General features: G+C 52.4%; 1 protein-coding gene across 1 annotated transcript in view; it reads right to left on the bottom strand.

Moving 5' to 3' along the window:
* The window catches only part of LRRC75A (leucine rich repeat containing 75A), a 57,609-nt gene extending 41,114 nt beyond the window's left edge, over positions 1 to 16,495 (bottom strand). Inside the window, exon 1 of the mRNA XM_036395276.2 lies at positions 15,776 to 16,495. Within this exon, the coding sequence (XP_036251169.1) occupies positions 15,776 to 16,039 (264 nt within the window). The 5' untranslated portion in view covers positions 16,040 to 16,495. The remainder of the gene's footprint in view (positions 1 to 15,775) is intronic.
* Between the last annotated feature and the right edge of the window lie 842 nt (positions 16,496 to 17,337).

Genomic DNA, 17,337 nt, shown 5'->3' with positions numbered 1-17,337 from the left:
CAGCAGAGCTGTTGCAAGGCCAACAATGGGGAAAAAAAAAAAAGTTGAAAATATTGGGGGATTGATCAATGCAGCCAAAAATCCTGAGGTGGGGGATTGCCCACGGCTATCCAGGGGTTTTGTTTTGATGCCCAGCCCTGGGAAACACTCCCACACCCTCCCCCAGAACCTGCAGCATCAATAATGATGTTCCTGCCTCACCTGGAAGCCTCCTGGACCCAGCAGAAATCAATCCACTCCTGCACACACAATGAGAGGCTGCAACCCAAGAACTGCTCTCTGAAAGCTGCTCCCACCTCCAAGCCCTGAGCTGATTATTATTGCATTAGCCATGGAGGGATGCATTGTTAATGCTCAATGGATGCTAAACTCTGCTTCAAAAGGATGGAATTTCGGGGTGGGAGACTCCAGGAATGTTTTGGCATCCTTTAATAGGTGCTGGAATAAAGGCTCAGATATTTCTGATACAGAAAATAAGCATCAGTGATTCCTCATCACAGCTCTCTCCCAGAGTTATTCAATGGAAGTAATTGAAGGCATCTTTGAGAGACACAAATATTCAATTAACTCTCCAAACTGGCTGCTGTGGAATAATGCAAGCATGACAAAAAGACAATTTAAGTGAACAAATTGCAGCTGACGCCCATAAAATCATGCCAAACTTTTTTTTTCTTTTCTTTTCTTTTTTTCCTTTTTTTTGGGCCATTTACACCATTGCAGGAGCCTGGGTGGGAGGAGCACAAGGAAAAAATGGGTTTGGATCAATAGCAATACCTGGACATACCAAAATCCAGGCATATCCCTGGATTTTAACCAGCAAAGAGAGTGGAATTACTCAGCACAAGAATCTGGCTGAGTGTCACTGCAGGAATTAGGAGATTTTGCAAGCTAAAGATTTAGCAGGAGCAAGATACAGAGAGATTTTAGCTGAAAGCAAAAGAGGAGGAAGTGGGGTTGAACAAAACATTGAAGTAAAAGCTCCCTGTCCCTTTTTTGTATTAAAATTTATCCTCAGGAGCAGCCTATTCCATGAAATCATTTAGTATCTTCCTAAGTGTTAAAAGGGAATTCCAGCAAAGGAGAAAAACCAACCCAATCCCACAGCACCAAACTCATTTTCTGAATTAAGACAAAGCAACAGGAGTGGAATAAAAATAAAGGTTTCCCCAAGGAAGCCAGCATCACCCAAGTAATTAATATGGACAACATGAATTCCAATTCTTTCATTTGCAAATCCAGCATCCTCAGTTAATCTCAAGCATGGACAAAGTCCATTAATAAAGCAGATTCCTGTAATGGGATTCAAAGCAACGTCAAATCAATAAATTAAAAAAAAAAAACCTTGTGTGGTTAAATAATCTACACTTTGCATAATAACATCAGTGCTGTGATGCTGGGTGGTTAAGTGGAGACAAATTCCAGAGCAATCCCAGCAGAAATACCCAGCAAGAAAATCAGAAACTGAGCTGGGAAAACCTCCCTGCTCAGGGGTGAAATCCATGAGCCAAGGGAAAAAATCTCCCTCACACTCCATGGAACCTCTCCTGAGCTGCCCCACAGGGGTGAAATCCATGAGCCAAGGGAAAAAATCTCCCTCACACTCCATGAAGCCTCTCCTGAGCTGCCCCACACTCTGGAGTAGCTTTCCAAGCAGCTTTTCCAAGAGTGAGGGGGGGATGATTTCCCTTAAAATCCTTCCTCACCCTGGGTGTCTCCTGTCCGGGATGTGCCAGTTCTGAATTCAGCAGCCCCTGGCAGGACCTTTCCTGTGCCCCCACTGCCAGCTCAGATGAATTTACTGACAAACACTGTCCCCAGCTCCTGTTTCACCAAACCACTGCCTTTTGGGGTGCCTTTGAACAAAAGGAGAAACTGAGTCACAGAAAGCCAAAGCCAGGCCCCCAAAGTGGCACTGCTGCCCTCAACACCCCCATTTCCAAACCCTTCCAGCTGGGAGGCCACAGCTCTGCTCTCCTCCTCCTCCTCTGGGATAGCTCCTCTCAGGGCTTGCCAAGTCAGAAAACCACTTAAATACCTGATTAACTACAAGCACATGTTTAAATCCCTCTGGAGCCAAGGGGGTTGGATTAGCAGAGTGCTTCATGAAGGCTTTTGTTAAGCAAAACTTCTTTCCTCCACCCAGTTCCCTTCCCAGGGAAGGAGTGGGAGACCCCAGAGTGAGATGAGCTCAAGTGAGCAGTGGAAGAAGCATTTTGCACAAAATCAGGGAATGAGATCCCAGGGGACACAGGCTGGGCTGATGGAGAGTGCTCTGCCCTCCAGAGCCAGCAAACATTTTCAGTAAATGCCATTAAAATTCTCTTTATTTCACCACACACCAGGCTCCAGAAAGGCCAGAGGGTGGTGGCTGCTGGTCCTGAGCCCCAGAGTTGTGACAGATTAACCCCAAAATGGCCTGAGAGCCTCTGTGCTTGGCTGAGAAGGGAAATCCACCCCAGGTTTCACTGGGGCTGCTGCACAGACACAGGTAATAAACAGCTTTTCTGCTTTTCTGCTTTGCTGTTTGTGGGGTCTGGGTCCCCTACAGGGGAAAGGGCTGCTCTCTGCACCCCAAACCCACAGGGCAGGCAAGGAGAAGCAGGAACATGGGACAGGCACTACCACATCCTGTTTCCAGCAATAAAAGGTGCCAACAGCCCTCTAAAATCCAAATATTTCTGCTTTGTTTGACAGCCAGGGCCATTAAATTGCCGTTGTTGATATTCCATTTCCCAGTGGAGATGTCAGAGCAGCTCGTGAGGATCAGACACAAAACACACCTTGGACCAGGGAGCTTCTGCCAGGGAAATGGAGCCTGTGAGGGATCTGTGGGCCTGGAAATGGAGCCTGTGAGGGATCTATGGGCCCTGGAAATGGAAACTGTGAGGGATCTGTGGCCCTGGAAATGGAGGCTGGGAGGGATCTTGGGCTCTGGAAATGGAGCCTGTGAGGATCTGTGGCCCTGGAAATGGAGCCTGTGAGGGATCTGTGGCCCTGGAAATGGAAACTGTGAGGGATCTGTGGCCCTGGAAATGGAGCCTGTGAGGGATCTATGGCCCTGGAAATGGAGCCTGTGAGGGATCTGTGGCCCTGGAAATGGAAACTGTGAGGGATCTGTGGCCCTGGAAATGGAGCCTGTGAGGGATCTGTGGCTCTGGAAATGGAGCCTGTGAGGGATCTGTGGGGCCTGGAAATGGAAACTGTGAGGGATCTGTGGGCCCTGGAAATGGAGCCTGTGAGGGATCTGTGGCCCTGGAAATGGAGCCTGTGAGGATCTATGGCTCTGGAAATGGAAACTGTGAGGGATCTGTGGCCCTGGAAATGGAGCCTGTGAGGGATCTATGGCCCTGGAAATGGAGCCTGTGAGAGATCTGTGGCCCTGGAAATGGAAACTGTGAGGGATCTGTGGCCCTGGAAATGGAGCCTGTGAGGGATCTGTGGCTCTGGAAATGGAAACTCTGAGGGATCTGTGGCCCTGGAAATGGAAACTGTGAGGGATCTGTGGGCCTGGAAATGGAAACTCTGAGGGATCTGTGGCCCTGGAAATGGAGCCTGTGAGGGATCTGTGGCCCTGGAAATGGAGCCTGTGAGGGATCTGTGGCCCCAGGAGGAGAAGGAGCCAGACCTGTTTGATGAAATCCACGCCTGGAGCTCCTTTTGCAGGAGAGGATCCATGGCAAAGCTGCTGCTCCCACTGCTGAGTCACAGCTGCTGTGCAGAGCTCAGGATCAGGAGTTTCCTCCCATCTGGGGCTTCTCCCCAGCCCTGGCTGTGGGGGTGAGCACCAAAACACCCCCAGGAACAAGGCAGGGAGCAGCTCCAGAGCAGCAATGTCAGCAAAGCATCCCTGTCTCCATGCCCTGGGATATTCCCTTCATTCCCTACAATGTGTCACCAGCCCAGGAAGTGTCCCCAGGGAGAAGCCTGGGATGCCAAGGGTAACAGAGCACCCTGCTAATCCCTCCTGCTTCCCTGAGCCCTCCTGGAGCACTCAGCTGGGTCCCATGGAACCCTGTGGCCACAGGATATTCCCACAGTGCCACAACAAAGCCTGTGCCTTGCAGCTCCTGCTCCCAGTTCTGCCATTGCAAGCGCAGAACATTGATTTTCCAACTCCAAAGCAGCCAGAGCTGATATTTTTTACACCAGCAGCTCCTCCTGAAGTTCACAGCAGAGGAAGAAGAGCCCCAGAAACTTTCAGGACACAGCACCAAATCCTTAATCTCGTTTCCCAGCTACAACCACTGAATAATCCCTGAAACCTGATGCAGGATGATGAGCTGAGCAAGAGGAAAGGCAGGATGAGCTCATTGTGCTGAGCCTCCCCTTCCCTGCTCCCTTCCCTGGGACATCCACAGCCCTGGGCTGGAATTCCTCAAACAGCCACGAGCAGCTGACTCCAATATCATTAAAACATGACTAACACAGACCCTGAGCTGCTTTTAGAGTAGAGGAGCCACTGGTGGGTGGTGAACCAGACACCTCCAGCCTCACACACACGAGATGTGGGGTGGCATTTAGCACCCAGTGACACTAAACCTGCCTTGGGGCCTTCTCCCCGTGCCAAGAAATGCCACAAATTCACGGCTGGAAGAAAGATTCCCTTTTGCAAGGCATGAAACAGGAGGAAAAAAACCCTTGGTTTTCTCTGAAGACCCAGAGGCTGGGCTAAAATCATCAGTGACAAGTAAACAGGTTGGAAAAAGCTCCCTCTGAGAGCCAGGCTGACTCAATCTGTGTTATCTTTTCCCTTTTTACTTTATCTTCTCTGATGTGCCTGCTCTGGAAGAGATAAGGAGCAGCTGCTCCCAGCCCTACTCGTGGTCCCTGCCACTTCTGTGCACTTCACTCCTGTTCTTGGGAATTCCCTTTGCCAGAGGGATGCTCAGCCCCTCTGCTCCTCCATTCCCTCTGAAAAAATGAGGAGTAGAGAAGCTTTTCCCTGATAAAGAACCCTGGAATTATTTAGGGTGGGAAAGCTCAAGTCTGACCACTGACCCACCCCTAAACCATGTCCCCACATGCCATGAACCCCTCCAGGGATGGGGATTCCAGCATTTCCCTGCTGGCTCTGGGATGGGTCAGGCAGAGCTGGAACATCCCAGGGGAGCTCGGGCAGTGCTGGGTCCCTGCAGGATTTTGCACAATGTCATTCCCACCCTCCTGGCATCAATGGGATGATCTCAGCCTGTGGGAATGGCACTCTATCCCTGCCTTTGGGAATCTTCCAGGCTCCTGTATTTTTGCTCTCTTCCAAAGGGAGGGCACACAAGCAAACACGAGTCCTCGTGGAAAATAAAGTTGATTTATGTGATGAGGCAAAACTAAAAGGTCTTTTTTAAAAAAAAAAATGTTTCAGGAGAAGAGTTTGGCTGATTTATTTTCTTTCAGGAGAGGAGTTTGGCTGATTTATTTTCTTTGTGCTGGGGAGAACAGCAGCTGATGGGCAAGAGATGAAAGCACCCCAAGCAAAGATTCCTCACCACATTTCAGGAATTCATCCCATCTGAGAACTGCTTTACATCTAAAAATGGATGGAGAAGTTTATCACAGCCAAAACTTTCCCTGTCACTTGCACCATGCCAGAGTCTCCATCCTCCTCCTCTGAACACCAATGAGGTGGGAAGGAAACCAGAGGGAAAACCAAGCTGTGCGTGGAGAGCTCAGGAGCAGCACCAAAGCTGCTCCTGTTCTACAGTTCAGCCTTTCCACTGAATGGCCAGTGCCATGGACTGGAAAGTCAGCTTTGGGACGTTTTCTCCTGCCAAGAAATGCCAGGAATTCCTGCCTGGAAGTGGTACAGCTCCAGCAGCTGCTCCCCACGTGGGAGCAGAGCTGTGCTGGATGCTGCACACCCACACCCCTGTTGTTTACCAGGCCCCCAGGGCCTTTACAGGGATGCACACATCCTAAAATCCAGGAAAACCTGGAGTCCTGGCAGCTCCTGGGGCTGCTGCCACCTTTGTTCTAAAGCAGCAAGGCAAGAGAGAAGAATGCCATGGAAAGGACTGGATTTTTATGCTGAGAAAGGAGATGTTGGAGAGCAGATGTTGTGCACGCCCTGCTGAGACACATTTCCCCTTCCCAAATCCACAAATCTGTGCAAAGACTGGTTTGGGTTGGAAGGGACCTCAAAGTTAATCTCATTCCCACTCCTCTGCCATGGGCAGGGGCACCTTCCACAGAGCAGGGAGCTCCAGCCTGGCCTTGGGCACCTCCAGGGATGGAACAGGCAGAGCTGCTCTGGGCACCTGTGCCAGGGCCTGCCCACCCTCCCAGGGAACAATTCCTGCCCAACATCCCATCCACACCTCCCCTCTGCCAGCCTGGAGCCCTGGCAGCCCCTCTGACCCCCCACACTGGTGACACTCTGTGGTTTTGGGGTACCTGGTGAGGAGTTCCAGCTCTAATCCAGAGAGGGGATGAAAGGCTGAGTCCCAAACCCAGCAGGAACAGCTCCACACCTGCTGGATGCTCTGAATTCCCCCCCAAATCCAGCACACCCAGCCCAGCTGTGCTGGCCAGGCACTCTGTGACCCCATTAAACAGCCTGGCAATGGCACACACACAATAAAACATCGATTTTGGAGCTGCTGAGAGGAGGCTTTCCTCTCCAAACAGCCACAGAAAAATGGGCAAGGGAATGGATGAGACCATCAGCACGGGCAAATTACCCTCATTTTTTCGCTCAAAAGTCTCCCATTTCCCATCCTGAGACTCAGTCAGGGCTGTGCCCACACCACAGGGAGCTGGGAACCTCAGCCCTGACTTGTATCAAAGTCAGTTTGGGGGATGAAGGGAAGAAATGAAGCTTTCCCCATGTTTTCTGCCATGCTTGCGTGGTTTTCTTTGCAGCATCAGATTTTGAAGCATCAGGTAGAGCAGGGCTGGGATTTGCTATTTGATATTTGAAGAAGGTTGGAAGGTAAAATCTTTCTTGAAGGCTTTCACAGCACCTTGCCTCCCTGTCTGGCACCAGGGAATTTGGATGCTCCTTTGAGGATCCACCTTGGCATGTGCCTCCAAACTGCAGGTGGGCTCCTCCCAGCTGGCTCAGTCTCTCCAGAGAAACCCAAAAATAAAGGATTTGAGCTCATCAAAGTCACCAGGAAATGCCCAAACTTGCTAAGGAAGAATTAATGACTGAGCTGCCCAAGAATTCAATTCAGTGATATTAAAATTCAATTAATGCTGCTGTATAAAGTAGCTTTAAACATTGAATACTTTAAACCACCCAGATTTCAAACCAGCAATTTGATGCCGACCTCTGGTCAGGCTTTAATTTTTAAAATGTAAAAAATTATTTCATTTTAAACAACTCTTTTAGCTCAGGTAGGCAGGACATGGCTGCCAATGATTTCAGGGAAGTCAGTGATAAAAACAAGCAGAAAAAAGTGCAAACACAGCTTTGGGGAGAGTGTGGTTCTCTCACAAGGACAAAGAAAACATCTTAATTTCAGTTAATTCAAATGTTTCACTCCACAATCCTAAGGTTCTGTTCCAATTTCAAGGATGTTCATTCACTTAGTCCAGTTTAATGCTGAATTTCAGCAAGTCAATGAAAAAATCAGAAGTACAAAGGAGAAATGCACGTTTTCCAATCTGCAAGTAAAACTTCAACCTGAGAGACCAAGATCTGTAATTATGGTGACCAGAAGTGTAATTCATGATGCACAATGAATACTCCACTTAATGAATCAACCAGTTTTAAATGCAAAATCTGTTTTGAGACATTTACTTTGTCTGCTTTCCTATCCAGCATATTTTGAGTGTATTAACTGATCAAAAAACATTAAAAACCACTTTTCTGCTCTTTAAACTTGCTTTCACTTCCCTGTAACTCGAGTCAGAAATACAAAAGGATCAATCAACCCTGCAAACCCCAAATTCACCATTTCCCACCAGAATAAAACCACACCAAATTCCTCACCCAGCCACACAGCTGCCTAAATAAATGTCCCCAGATACACCAGGCTCCCTCCTCAGAAAAAGGAAGTATCCAATTACACCAAGCAGGAGCAGCTTTTTACAAGCAAACAGGAAAACATCCTCTTTCTAATAGAATAACCCCCAAAAAAATCCTAACCACACACACACACACAAAAAAAAGGGTTCCTTAAATCAAGATTTAATCCAATCCTGCATGATTTTGGCTGGATGTAAATCATGAGTGTAGATCATTCACACTCTCCTCCCAAATTGTTTCTCTGCAAGGCCAGGAATCTCACTGAGATATTTGGGAGCAAGATTTCCCCCAAATCCTTTCTGGAGAGGGGAGAGCTGTATCCAAATGGAAATAAACGGAGGGGTTCTGGGATGAACCAAGGCTTTGGGACTGTTTGGTGAGGTTTGAGTGCTATTTTTGCAGAGATTTGGGCTTCTCTGCCCTGATTTTGGGGAGCTCAGGCTGAACCTGGAGCTGGGGTTTGTTCAACACCAACCAAACCTGGGGCAGAGGCTGCAGCAGCTTCAGTTCATCCTTGTGCAGGGAATTGGGATTTTTTTATTGAGGTCCAAACCCCCCAACCCCTGTATCCCACTTCCCACAGGGGCTGGGGATGCCCCAAATCCCAAAGCAGCCCCAGCAGGAGCCCTGTGCTCCACCAGCAGCTCTGCAGCAGGGTGGGAACAGGGACAGGGGTGTCCCAGGAAAAACCCTCAGCACATCCCCGGCCAAAACAACCATTTCCCACCCCAGTCTGCTCTCCTTCCTCAGCTGCCTTTGCTTTCCCCTTCTGGGGTTTCAGTGCTGTGCCAAGATCCTGGCCTTGGGCAGGAATTATCTGCTCCCAGCCCCAGAGCGGGCTCATCCCTGGGACAGGAAAGGAGGCAGCTCTGGGAATTTCCCAGCCATGGAAACTGGGGCTCCTGGCACAAAGCCCTGTGCTCTGACAGCCAGGGGATCTCTGCACAAGGAGAGGTGAAGGCACAGGAGCTGCTCAAGGAGGTTTTAGTCTCGTGCTTTCCAAGCTCGTCCTTGGAGTGGGAGGCAGGGACAGACAGAGCTCGCTCACCTCGGTGTGTTCTGCATGCTGAGGGTAGAAATCAGAGCTGCAGCTCCCACAGAGCTGCAGGTCCTGTCCCTAACACCCATTTCCTCACTTTCTGTGCCTAAACAGAAAGCAAGGAGCTGAAAAACCCAGCACACAAATCCCCATCCTCCAAAAAAATCCCTGCTCCTGCTCCAGGCTGGCCGCTCAGCCTCTCCTTTAATGAACCAACCTTCATTTCCACACAACTGCTGCTAGAACTGGAACTAACATTGCTGCCTTGCTGAAATCTCCCCCAAATGCAACCCCTGAGCACCTCTGGGAATGGGCAGCAGCAGTGGGAGCAGGAGCTGGACTGGGAAGCTGCTCAGAAAGCAATCCCACAAAGGGGATTGGGGACAAAGGGGACATCCAGGGACTGAAATCAACAGCCAGCAGCAGGACCCAGGGCTGGGCAGGAGCAGACCTCAAGGAAAACCTCCATGGTTTTCCAACAAGGACTTTGGGACCACTGGAAAAGGCAGAAACATCCTGTAAAGAAATTCCCCCACCAACATCAAACCCGAGTCCTGCTCTGCAAAGCAGGACAGGCAGGGCTCTGGGGAGATTACTGGGATATAAGGAGGCCCTGAGGAGTGAAATATCCACTGGGATACCCCAAGGCATGAGGGAAAGGCAGCTCCCTCCCCTGGGCTCTGCTGCCTGTCCAGGCTCTCTCCAGAGCTCAAAGCCTCGCACAAAGGAAGAGCCTCTGACTTTGAAAGACACCAAGCCTGAAAGATAAAGAGTCTTGAAAAGATCTGAGAATGCTGGAAAGCTCCAAGCAGCTCCTGCTCTCCAAGCAGCAAGGTCAGAGCCAGGAGTAATTGGAGCTAAAACCTTCGGCCTGGAGAGGAATGGAATGGACAATTTGCTTTTCCTTTTACAGGCAAGATTAAATTTACCATGCAGTGATCTTTTCTCCAAAATTTGAAGGAGAAGGAGGCTGAGACACACACACACACAGAGAAAGAGAAATGGAATCAGGCATTAAATCATATCAGGCATTTGGCCAGGACCTGAAGATGTTGAATACTAAAAAATTCCACACTGCTTGTAGGAGAATGAAATGAATATTAATATATAACCACCTCCCTTAGCTAAGAGAAGGCCACAGCCACAAATCCCCCAACACACCAAGCACTGAAGCTCCAATACACTGAATTTCAGGTGCACCAGCCCCATTCCTGCCCCCCAGCACAGCCCAGGGATGTGCAGGAGGCTGTGCCCACACACCCACGCTGCCAGGGAGAGCAGCCAGCCTCACACTCGGGGCTTTCACAGTCTGAAACAAGATAAAAAGGAAAATAGAGGGGGGAAAAAAGCTGTGTGCCAGGCTGTCTGCAGCCCCCAGCTGCTGCATTTCACATCAGGTGTGAAAAAAGCAGAGCCTGGGGGGGAGAAAAAAAGACACATTCCTGCTATTATATAAGCAGAGAAAGTGCTGAACAGGAGCTGGGGTGGAACAACAACCATCAACTTCTGCCAGCTTGGAGATCTCTGCAGTGAGGGCACAGGCAGGACCTGATGCTCTGTTCCAGCTACACACAGGCCAGGCCAGCCTAACCCAGGCCAGCCTAGCCCAGGCCAGCCTAACCCAGGCCAGCCCTCACTTTATATCACATCCCAGCTCTCCCAGCCTTCCTCTCCCCCTCCAAAACCACATTTCCCCCAGGAGCAGCAGCAGCACCCACCTTCCAGGGGGTTCATGAAATCATTAAACCCAACCCTGTGCCTGCACAGCCACCTGCAAATCCCACAGGGCATGGAAAAGGAGCAGAAGGATGGGAAGAGGCAAACTGAGGGAACATCTTGCACCAGACTCTTTTTGGGGCAGGGAACACCCCAAATACCACAGATATTTGTTGTCAGTGCCTCCAGCAGCCTGAGGGTTAAAAAGCACCGTGGGGAGCCCTGGTGGGGTTTCATAGGCAGCTTGAGGCAGAGGAAATGAGGGTTCATCCCAAAGCCACCCCTCTCAGAGCAGGGTTACCCAACTTCCACCCTGTGGGGCCCTGCTGCAGCCAGGGCAGGGCCCTCCCTCAGCCCCAGCAGCTCCCAGCTGAGGAAAAACAGCCCCAAATCCTGCAAAATTCCTCATCCCTGTCCTCTGCTGGCAGCCACAGGCTGGGAGCAGCCCAGGGACCCCAGGCTGGGTCACCTCTGGTGCTCTGAGCACGCAGGAGGAGGGACCAGGTGCTCATTTTTGGGGAAACTCAGCAGTGCTGAGCTCCTCCAGCGTTCCTGGGATGGCTTCCATGGGAATGCTGCCCCATGGCTGGGGTGCACAGGGCCAGGGGCAAGCACTGAGCCCAGCCACAAATATTTTAATTTCTTCTCTGCTCTTGTGTCTCAAGGAGGAAGTCACAGGAGCCCAAAGTGAGCTGTCTCCAGCAGTATTTTAAATTTTTTTTTGGTGTTTTACTATCCCACCCGTCAAGCCCCTCTTACAATGAAGATATTCATCATTAATTCATTAATTAAGCATCCCTGTGCCACACAGTTCCCAGGCTGCTCAGGTCATGTCTTGTTCCCCACAACCTCTGGCTCTGGAAAATGCCCCTGGGATGGGGCAGGGGCCCAGCTGCACCCACAGCAGGGGCTGTTTGTGGGATAAAGCTCAAGGTTTTGTGGGATAAACCCCAGGGATCCCAGGCAGGGCCCCAGCCAGGAGGGGCTGCAATGTTTGCTGGGCACAGAGCACGTTTGTTCCCAGCCCTTCCCTGCAAATGGGATTTTTGGTGGTGTTTTTACCCATTTGGGGCCCTCCCCACCCCAGCACTGCCCACCCCAGGCTGGCAGGGCACAGAATCCACCTTGCCAGCCGTGCCACACCTTGGACCCTGGCATTTGGCTTTGGCCACACCCTGGCATTTACTGCCACGCTTTGCTTTTCCCCCCTTTCCCCACTGAATTCCTGGAACTGCTGCTCACCTGCCCTGTGCAGATGATGCTCAGGTCTGCTGGATTCCTCCTCCTCCTCCTCCTCCTCTTCCTCCTCCCCTCTCCCCCAGCCCCAGAAGAGCAGCAAAAGCTCCACGTAACCAATGGCAAATTCCTTGAGTGCAACGTAATGTGCTGGGAAGCGCTTCCCCATCTCGCCTGGGAAAAGCGATCCTCTGGCAGCAGGGAGGAGGAAAACATGCTTTGTTTTACAAATCCTCTCCCCAGCAGGAGAGACACTCCCAGAATTTAATATACTGACAGCGTTTGGCTGCCTTAACCACTGACACTCAACAGTACGGGCGAGAAAATAAAAAGAGTAAAAATAAAAAGTGCCACGCTCTGTGATGTTCAAACCTATCCTGCTCTGCAGCTGGTGGCACTGGGAATAGTGGAGCTGGAATTCTCCCACCTGGATGGAGTGAGGGGTCTGAGAGTGGCTTCCCATGTCCCAGGTGCTGGACACCCTGAATAAATTCATTTTTTGGCCTCTCCCTGCAGCATCTCCTTGTTGGAAAGCGGAGAAGATGCTGCCAGGTGAACCTGGGAAGTCACTTCATGGCGGATAAATTCCAAGTTATTCCGTGCAGGAATTACTTCCAGCAGCTCCCTCCAGGTGACCAGCAAACCTCTGGCAACTCCCAACACCAGCCTAAATCAAATGTTAATTATTTCAGTGTCTTCCCACTGCATTTATGCCAGAGGCATCCTCCCTGCAGCACCTGAGGGAAAAACACCTGGGCCAAGGAGAGCAGCAGGCACTTGTTGGGATTTGGGGAGTTTGAATTTTGCAGTGTTGTGTTTGGGCTCCAGAGCAGAAAGAAGGAAAAAGAAATGAGTATTCTGTGTCTCAGGAGCTGGATGTTAAATGAGCCTGGCTGTGCCAGAGGAGCACAAACCCTTTGGAATGGCTGCTGGCAGCAGGAATAACAGGAGTGTTATTTTGGGGGCAGGCAGTGGGATCAAATTGCCTCCACAGCAGAGACCACTACTGACCTCTCTGAGGAAGCAAGTCTGTCTGCTCTTCATGCTTTCTATATTTTTAAACAACAACAACAACAAAAAAAAACCCCAAAAAAACCAAAACAGAAAAATCACTTTGTATCTCAGTATTTTATAGTTGTTTGCAACCTCCAGGCATTCCCAGAAACACAAATTAATCCTTACAGGAGCCTGTAAGGAAAACAGCATAGCTGCCACCTCAGGGGAGGGAGAAGGATGGATAAACTCTAAATAAATTCTAAATAAATGGGTGGAATGCAAAGGCCATAGTGGACATTGGTGCCAGTGGTGGGACTGGAAGGGCAGGACCTGCTCCAGCAGGTTTAAAATACAGCATTGCAGCCCTGCCCTGATTATCAAACACACCTTTTGTGGGAGCAAAAAAAGCCCCCCAGCCCTTGTCTTGCAGTGGGTGGGGAGGGCAGGGTGTTATGGCACAGAGACCTGAAAACCAAAGATTTTCAGCTCTGGCCATGTGCTCATCCTGCTCCAAAAACAACTGTGGAGCCTCTCCAAAGGCAGGAATGCTGTCACCCACGCCTCAGCAGCACCCTGGGCTGAAGTCAGTGGAAAGGCTCCCAGCGACCTAAATGCCTGGGATTTAAAAAAATCTCTGCTGAGAGCTGGGCACCAGGTCACTGGGTTTGCTGGGAACACCCCAGTTTTGCTGGAAAACGCCCAGTTTTACAGCAGCACCTACATGGAGCACAGACACCCTAAAAATGGCTCAGGGAAAAGTCTCTGCCCCAGCAGGCTCATCCATCCAGCCCTTTCCACAGGAGGAAGCTCATCCTTCTCCCCAAATCCTCACTTTCAGGCTGGGACACTCCAAGGGCTCAGCTCTGGAAGGCTCCTGCTGGAACTGGAACAACCCCAGTGGTGCCTTGGAGCCAGCAATGCCCTCCTAAAACATCCCCTCCCAAAATCCAGCTGCTGGGAAACTCCAGAGCAGCCAGGATTTGTTCAGTGGGGCATCCCACATTCCCTCCCTGCAGGCAGGGATTAATATCACCTCATTAAAAACCTGCTTGGAGTCTATTATGGTATCTAGGACAGAGAGTTCTCTGTTTTGACATTCTAAGATATATTTTATCAGAGCAAGCTCTTCAGAGACACTCACTGCCAGAGATGCACCTGACTGTAACAGGTTCCTTGCTTCCCCCAGCAGTTTAAGATTAATTTTTAGCTTTTTCTTCCCAATCTCCAGCGAGATGAGAGGGTTCTCCTGTGGTCAGGTTTGTCATTAGGGCATCCATGGTGACACATGCCAGCTCCCTCACTCTGCACAGAGAGTGAGGACAGACCTGAGCATCGCTGAGAAAAACCAGTCTGGAGCCAGGGAGAACGTGAGAATGATTCCTGGCACTTTGCAGGCCCCAAGATTTATTTTTTGGGGAGGTGTTTGAGATAAACACCCTCTAAAATTAGCACCTGCCCTTCTGCCAGCTCCAATGGGCTGCGACAACGATAAAGATTTGGCGTGGCTGAGAGGGTGCAACATTTGGGCTCTGATCTGCTGCCCAACTCAACCCCCACGCTCCCATAGATCCCAGATGGAGAGGTCACTGTCCCAAGGAATTCCACCCCCAAATCCCAGAGAGGCAGCACACTCCTCTCAGGAAAAGTATTTTATCCCAAAATTGAAAGTGGGGAGAGTTTTCCATACCAAAAGAAAAATCATATGACACAGTTCGGATTTCTCAGCTGGGCTGCTCTGAAGATAATCCTAAACCTGCAGGCCAGAGGGAGAAGTGGAAATGGATTAAATGGGGACATGCCCCAAACAACACATCCACTCACTGAAAAGTTACCTGGACCAGAAAATGGGGAGGAGGAAATGCTATCAGCAAAAAAACACTAGCAGCAAACCCCAAACACAAAATCCCCAAAGAAAACCAGAGTGGAGCAGTCCCATGGACAGACTATGGGGCAAGAAAGCAGCTCCCCGTGCCCAGCTGAGATCTGAACAACTTTTCCCCGGCTGGCAGAACTGGTTACACCGAGCAGCCGAGGGAGAAAACCCGAGCAGGGAGATGGATCTGCTTTAGGTTTGCATGGAAAACTCGCTGCTCCTCAAAGCCCTGCGCACCCCAGAGCCTTGAAAACGCCCAGAGCACTCGGGTGTTTTTATCAGCACCTATCAGCAGGAAAAGATTAAATGCTAATTTGCTTTTCTGTTTGCTCACAGCAACTTTCCGTCCTGTTGCTTCCCAGCTAATGCCCAGCTCAAACAGATTTTTCAAGGCAAAAGGTCTCGGGCTCGCTACAATTAATTCTCCACTCCCCCAGAGCTTCTCGTTTCTCCCAGCTCCAGTCAACACCAGCAAAACTCCACCAGGCGATTGTGCGCCAAAAAGATAAAAAAGCAACGCTGCCAGCTCTGGGTATTTCTGAGCCAGCAAGAAAAGAGCTGATTCTCAAAAGCTGCCAGCTCCAATTGCCTCGGCGCTTTTCCGGAGCTGCTTGAAACACCAAACTTTTGGAAAGTTGAGTGGGAACCACTCGGAGTAGGCTGCAAACCCCAGAGCCACAAGGAAGGGAAGGGGGTAAAACACACCCGGCAGCGTTCGCTGGCTGCAGACACCGCCGAGCCCCTCTCTGGGGGTATTTCCCCCTCTGTGACACCCTGAGCACCCTGCAGCTCCCCGGCCACTTCCCCAAAATTACTCCACGCGGGTCGGAGCCGCAGGAGCGGAGCGTGGCCGCTGTTTGCCACCGAAAGCAAAGCACGAGTTATTCTCCGGCTCTCTTTTCCCCAGCTCAGCCCCTTCCCCCGCAGAAAGCCGCCCGTCCTCACTCACCTGCCGCAGGTTCTTCAGCAGCTCGGTGGCCTCCTCCTGCCTGCCCTGCTTGACCAGCAGCAGCATGTCCTGGATCATGCAGATCCTCCGGTGGTACGGGGGCAAGCTGGGGCCGGCGCCCTTGCCGAACTTCTCGCCCGACTTGGCCACGAGGGAAGCCAGGAAATCGCCCCTTTCCCTGGGGGCCGCCTTCTTGCGGTGGTGGCCCGGGGGGCTCTCCCCGGCGCTGCCGGGCTGGCAGCCCTTGGTCTGCTTGGTGCCCATGGCCAGCGGCTCCCGCAGCCCGGGGCCGCATGCACGGGGGCGGCGAGCCTGGGGTGGGGGCACAGCACAACGGGCTGGGGGCTGCACAAAGGGGTCTGGGGGCTGCACAAAGGGTCGGGAGGTTCCGAGGATGCCCGGGGCGGGGGGGGGCTCAGCGGAGGGGTCGCTGCCCGGCGGCGGGGCGGCTCCGCTCCCGCAGGCGGAGGATGGGGCGGCTGCGCCCGGCCGGGAGGAGCCGCGGCTCGGCCCCTCCGCTCCGCTCCATCGCCGGCAGAGGCAGAACCGCCGGATCCGGGCAGCTCCGGGCAGCTCCGGGCGCTGCCTCAGCCCAGCGGCGGCGGCTCCTCCGCGCAGCCTCCTCCCGGTGCCGAGGGGTCCCCCGGGGCTCCCCCGGGCGCGGGGGGCGGCGGCTGCAGCTTGGGGGGAACTGTTGCGCTCAGGGGGCTCCCCCGGCGGCGGCGCGGCTCGGCCCGGCCGGCTCGGGGCGCTCGGAGCGGGGAGAGCCGGGGGAGGGCCGGGGGCGGGCACCGTGCACCGAGGCAGGGCTTGCGGAGGAAGCCGCAGCCGGACGGGGCTGGATCGTCCTTCCTTCCCCGCGGGCCGGGGGCTCCGCTCGCCCCGCGGGGGATGCTCCGGGCGGGGGCAGCGCGGATGGGGCCGGGCCGGGCTGGGCGGCACCCCCGAGGCGGCCGCGGGCATCCCCGGGGAGGGATTCCCGCCGGAGCCTCGGCACCCGGGGGATTTGGTGGCGTTCGGTCCCTCGGGGATGTCCCCCCGCCTGTCCCCTGCGGGTGATGCTGGCACTCTGTCCTGGCTGATCCTGCAGCTGCTGCCCTCCCTCACCCTCAGCCCTGCTGCCCAGCTGGGCATCACCACCTGTGCCCCATCTCCATCCCCATCCAGCGCTTCCACCCCTCCCTTGCGGGTGCTGCTCCTTCCAGCCGCTCCCCAGCCCATATCCCATCACTCCTGGTGTCCATCACTCCTGATATCCCATCACTCCTGGTGTCCATCACTCATGATATCCCATCACTCCTTATATCTCGGGCACTCCCCTGGCCGGGCTCAGGACATGGAATGAGGCTCCCTGATAAAGCTCACGGTGAGCAGCTCCTCCAGCCGGGCTCTGCTCACCTGCTGCAGGACACAGGTTGCTCCAGAAGGGCCTGGGAGGGATCAGCTTTGGGGTGATGAGGCCCCAGCTGTGGCCTCAGACCCTCTCCTGATGTGGGGGGATGGTTTCCGACACAGAAACGCTTTGCAACTGTTTTAAAAAGAATCCCAAAGCAATGAGGGGA

The sequence above is a fragment of the Molothrus ater genome, chromosome 21 (assembly GCF_012460135.2).
Source record: "Molothrus ater isolate BHLD 08-10-18 breed brown headed cowbird chromosome 21, BPBGC_Mater_1.1, whole genome shotgun sequence".
Lineage (NCBI taxonomy): Eukaryota > Metazoa > Chordata > Aves > Passeriformes > Icteridae > Molothrus > Molothrus ater.
This window is presented reverse-complemented; position numbering and strand designations above follow the sequence as displayed.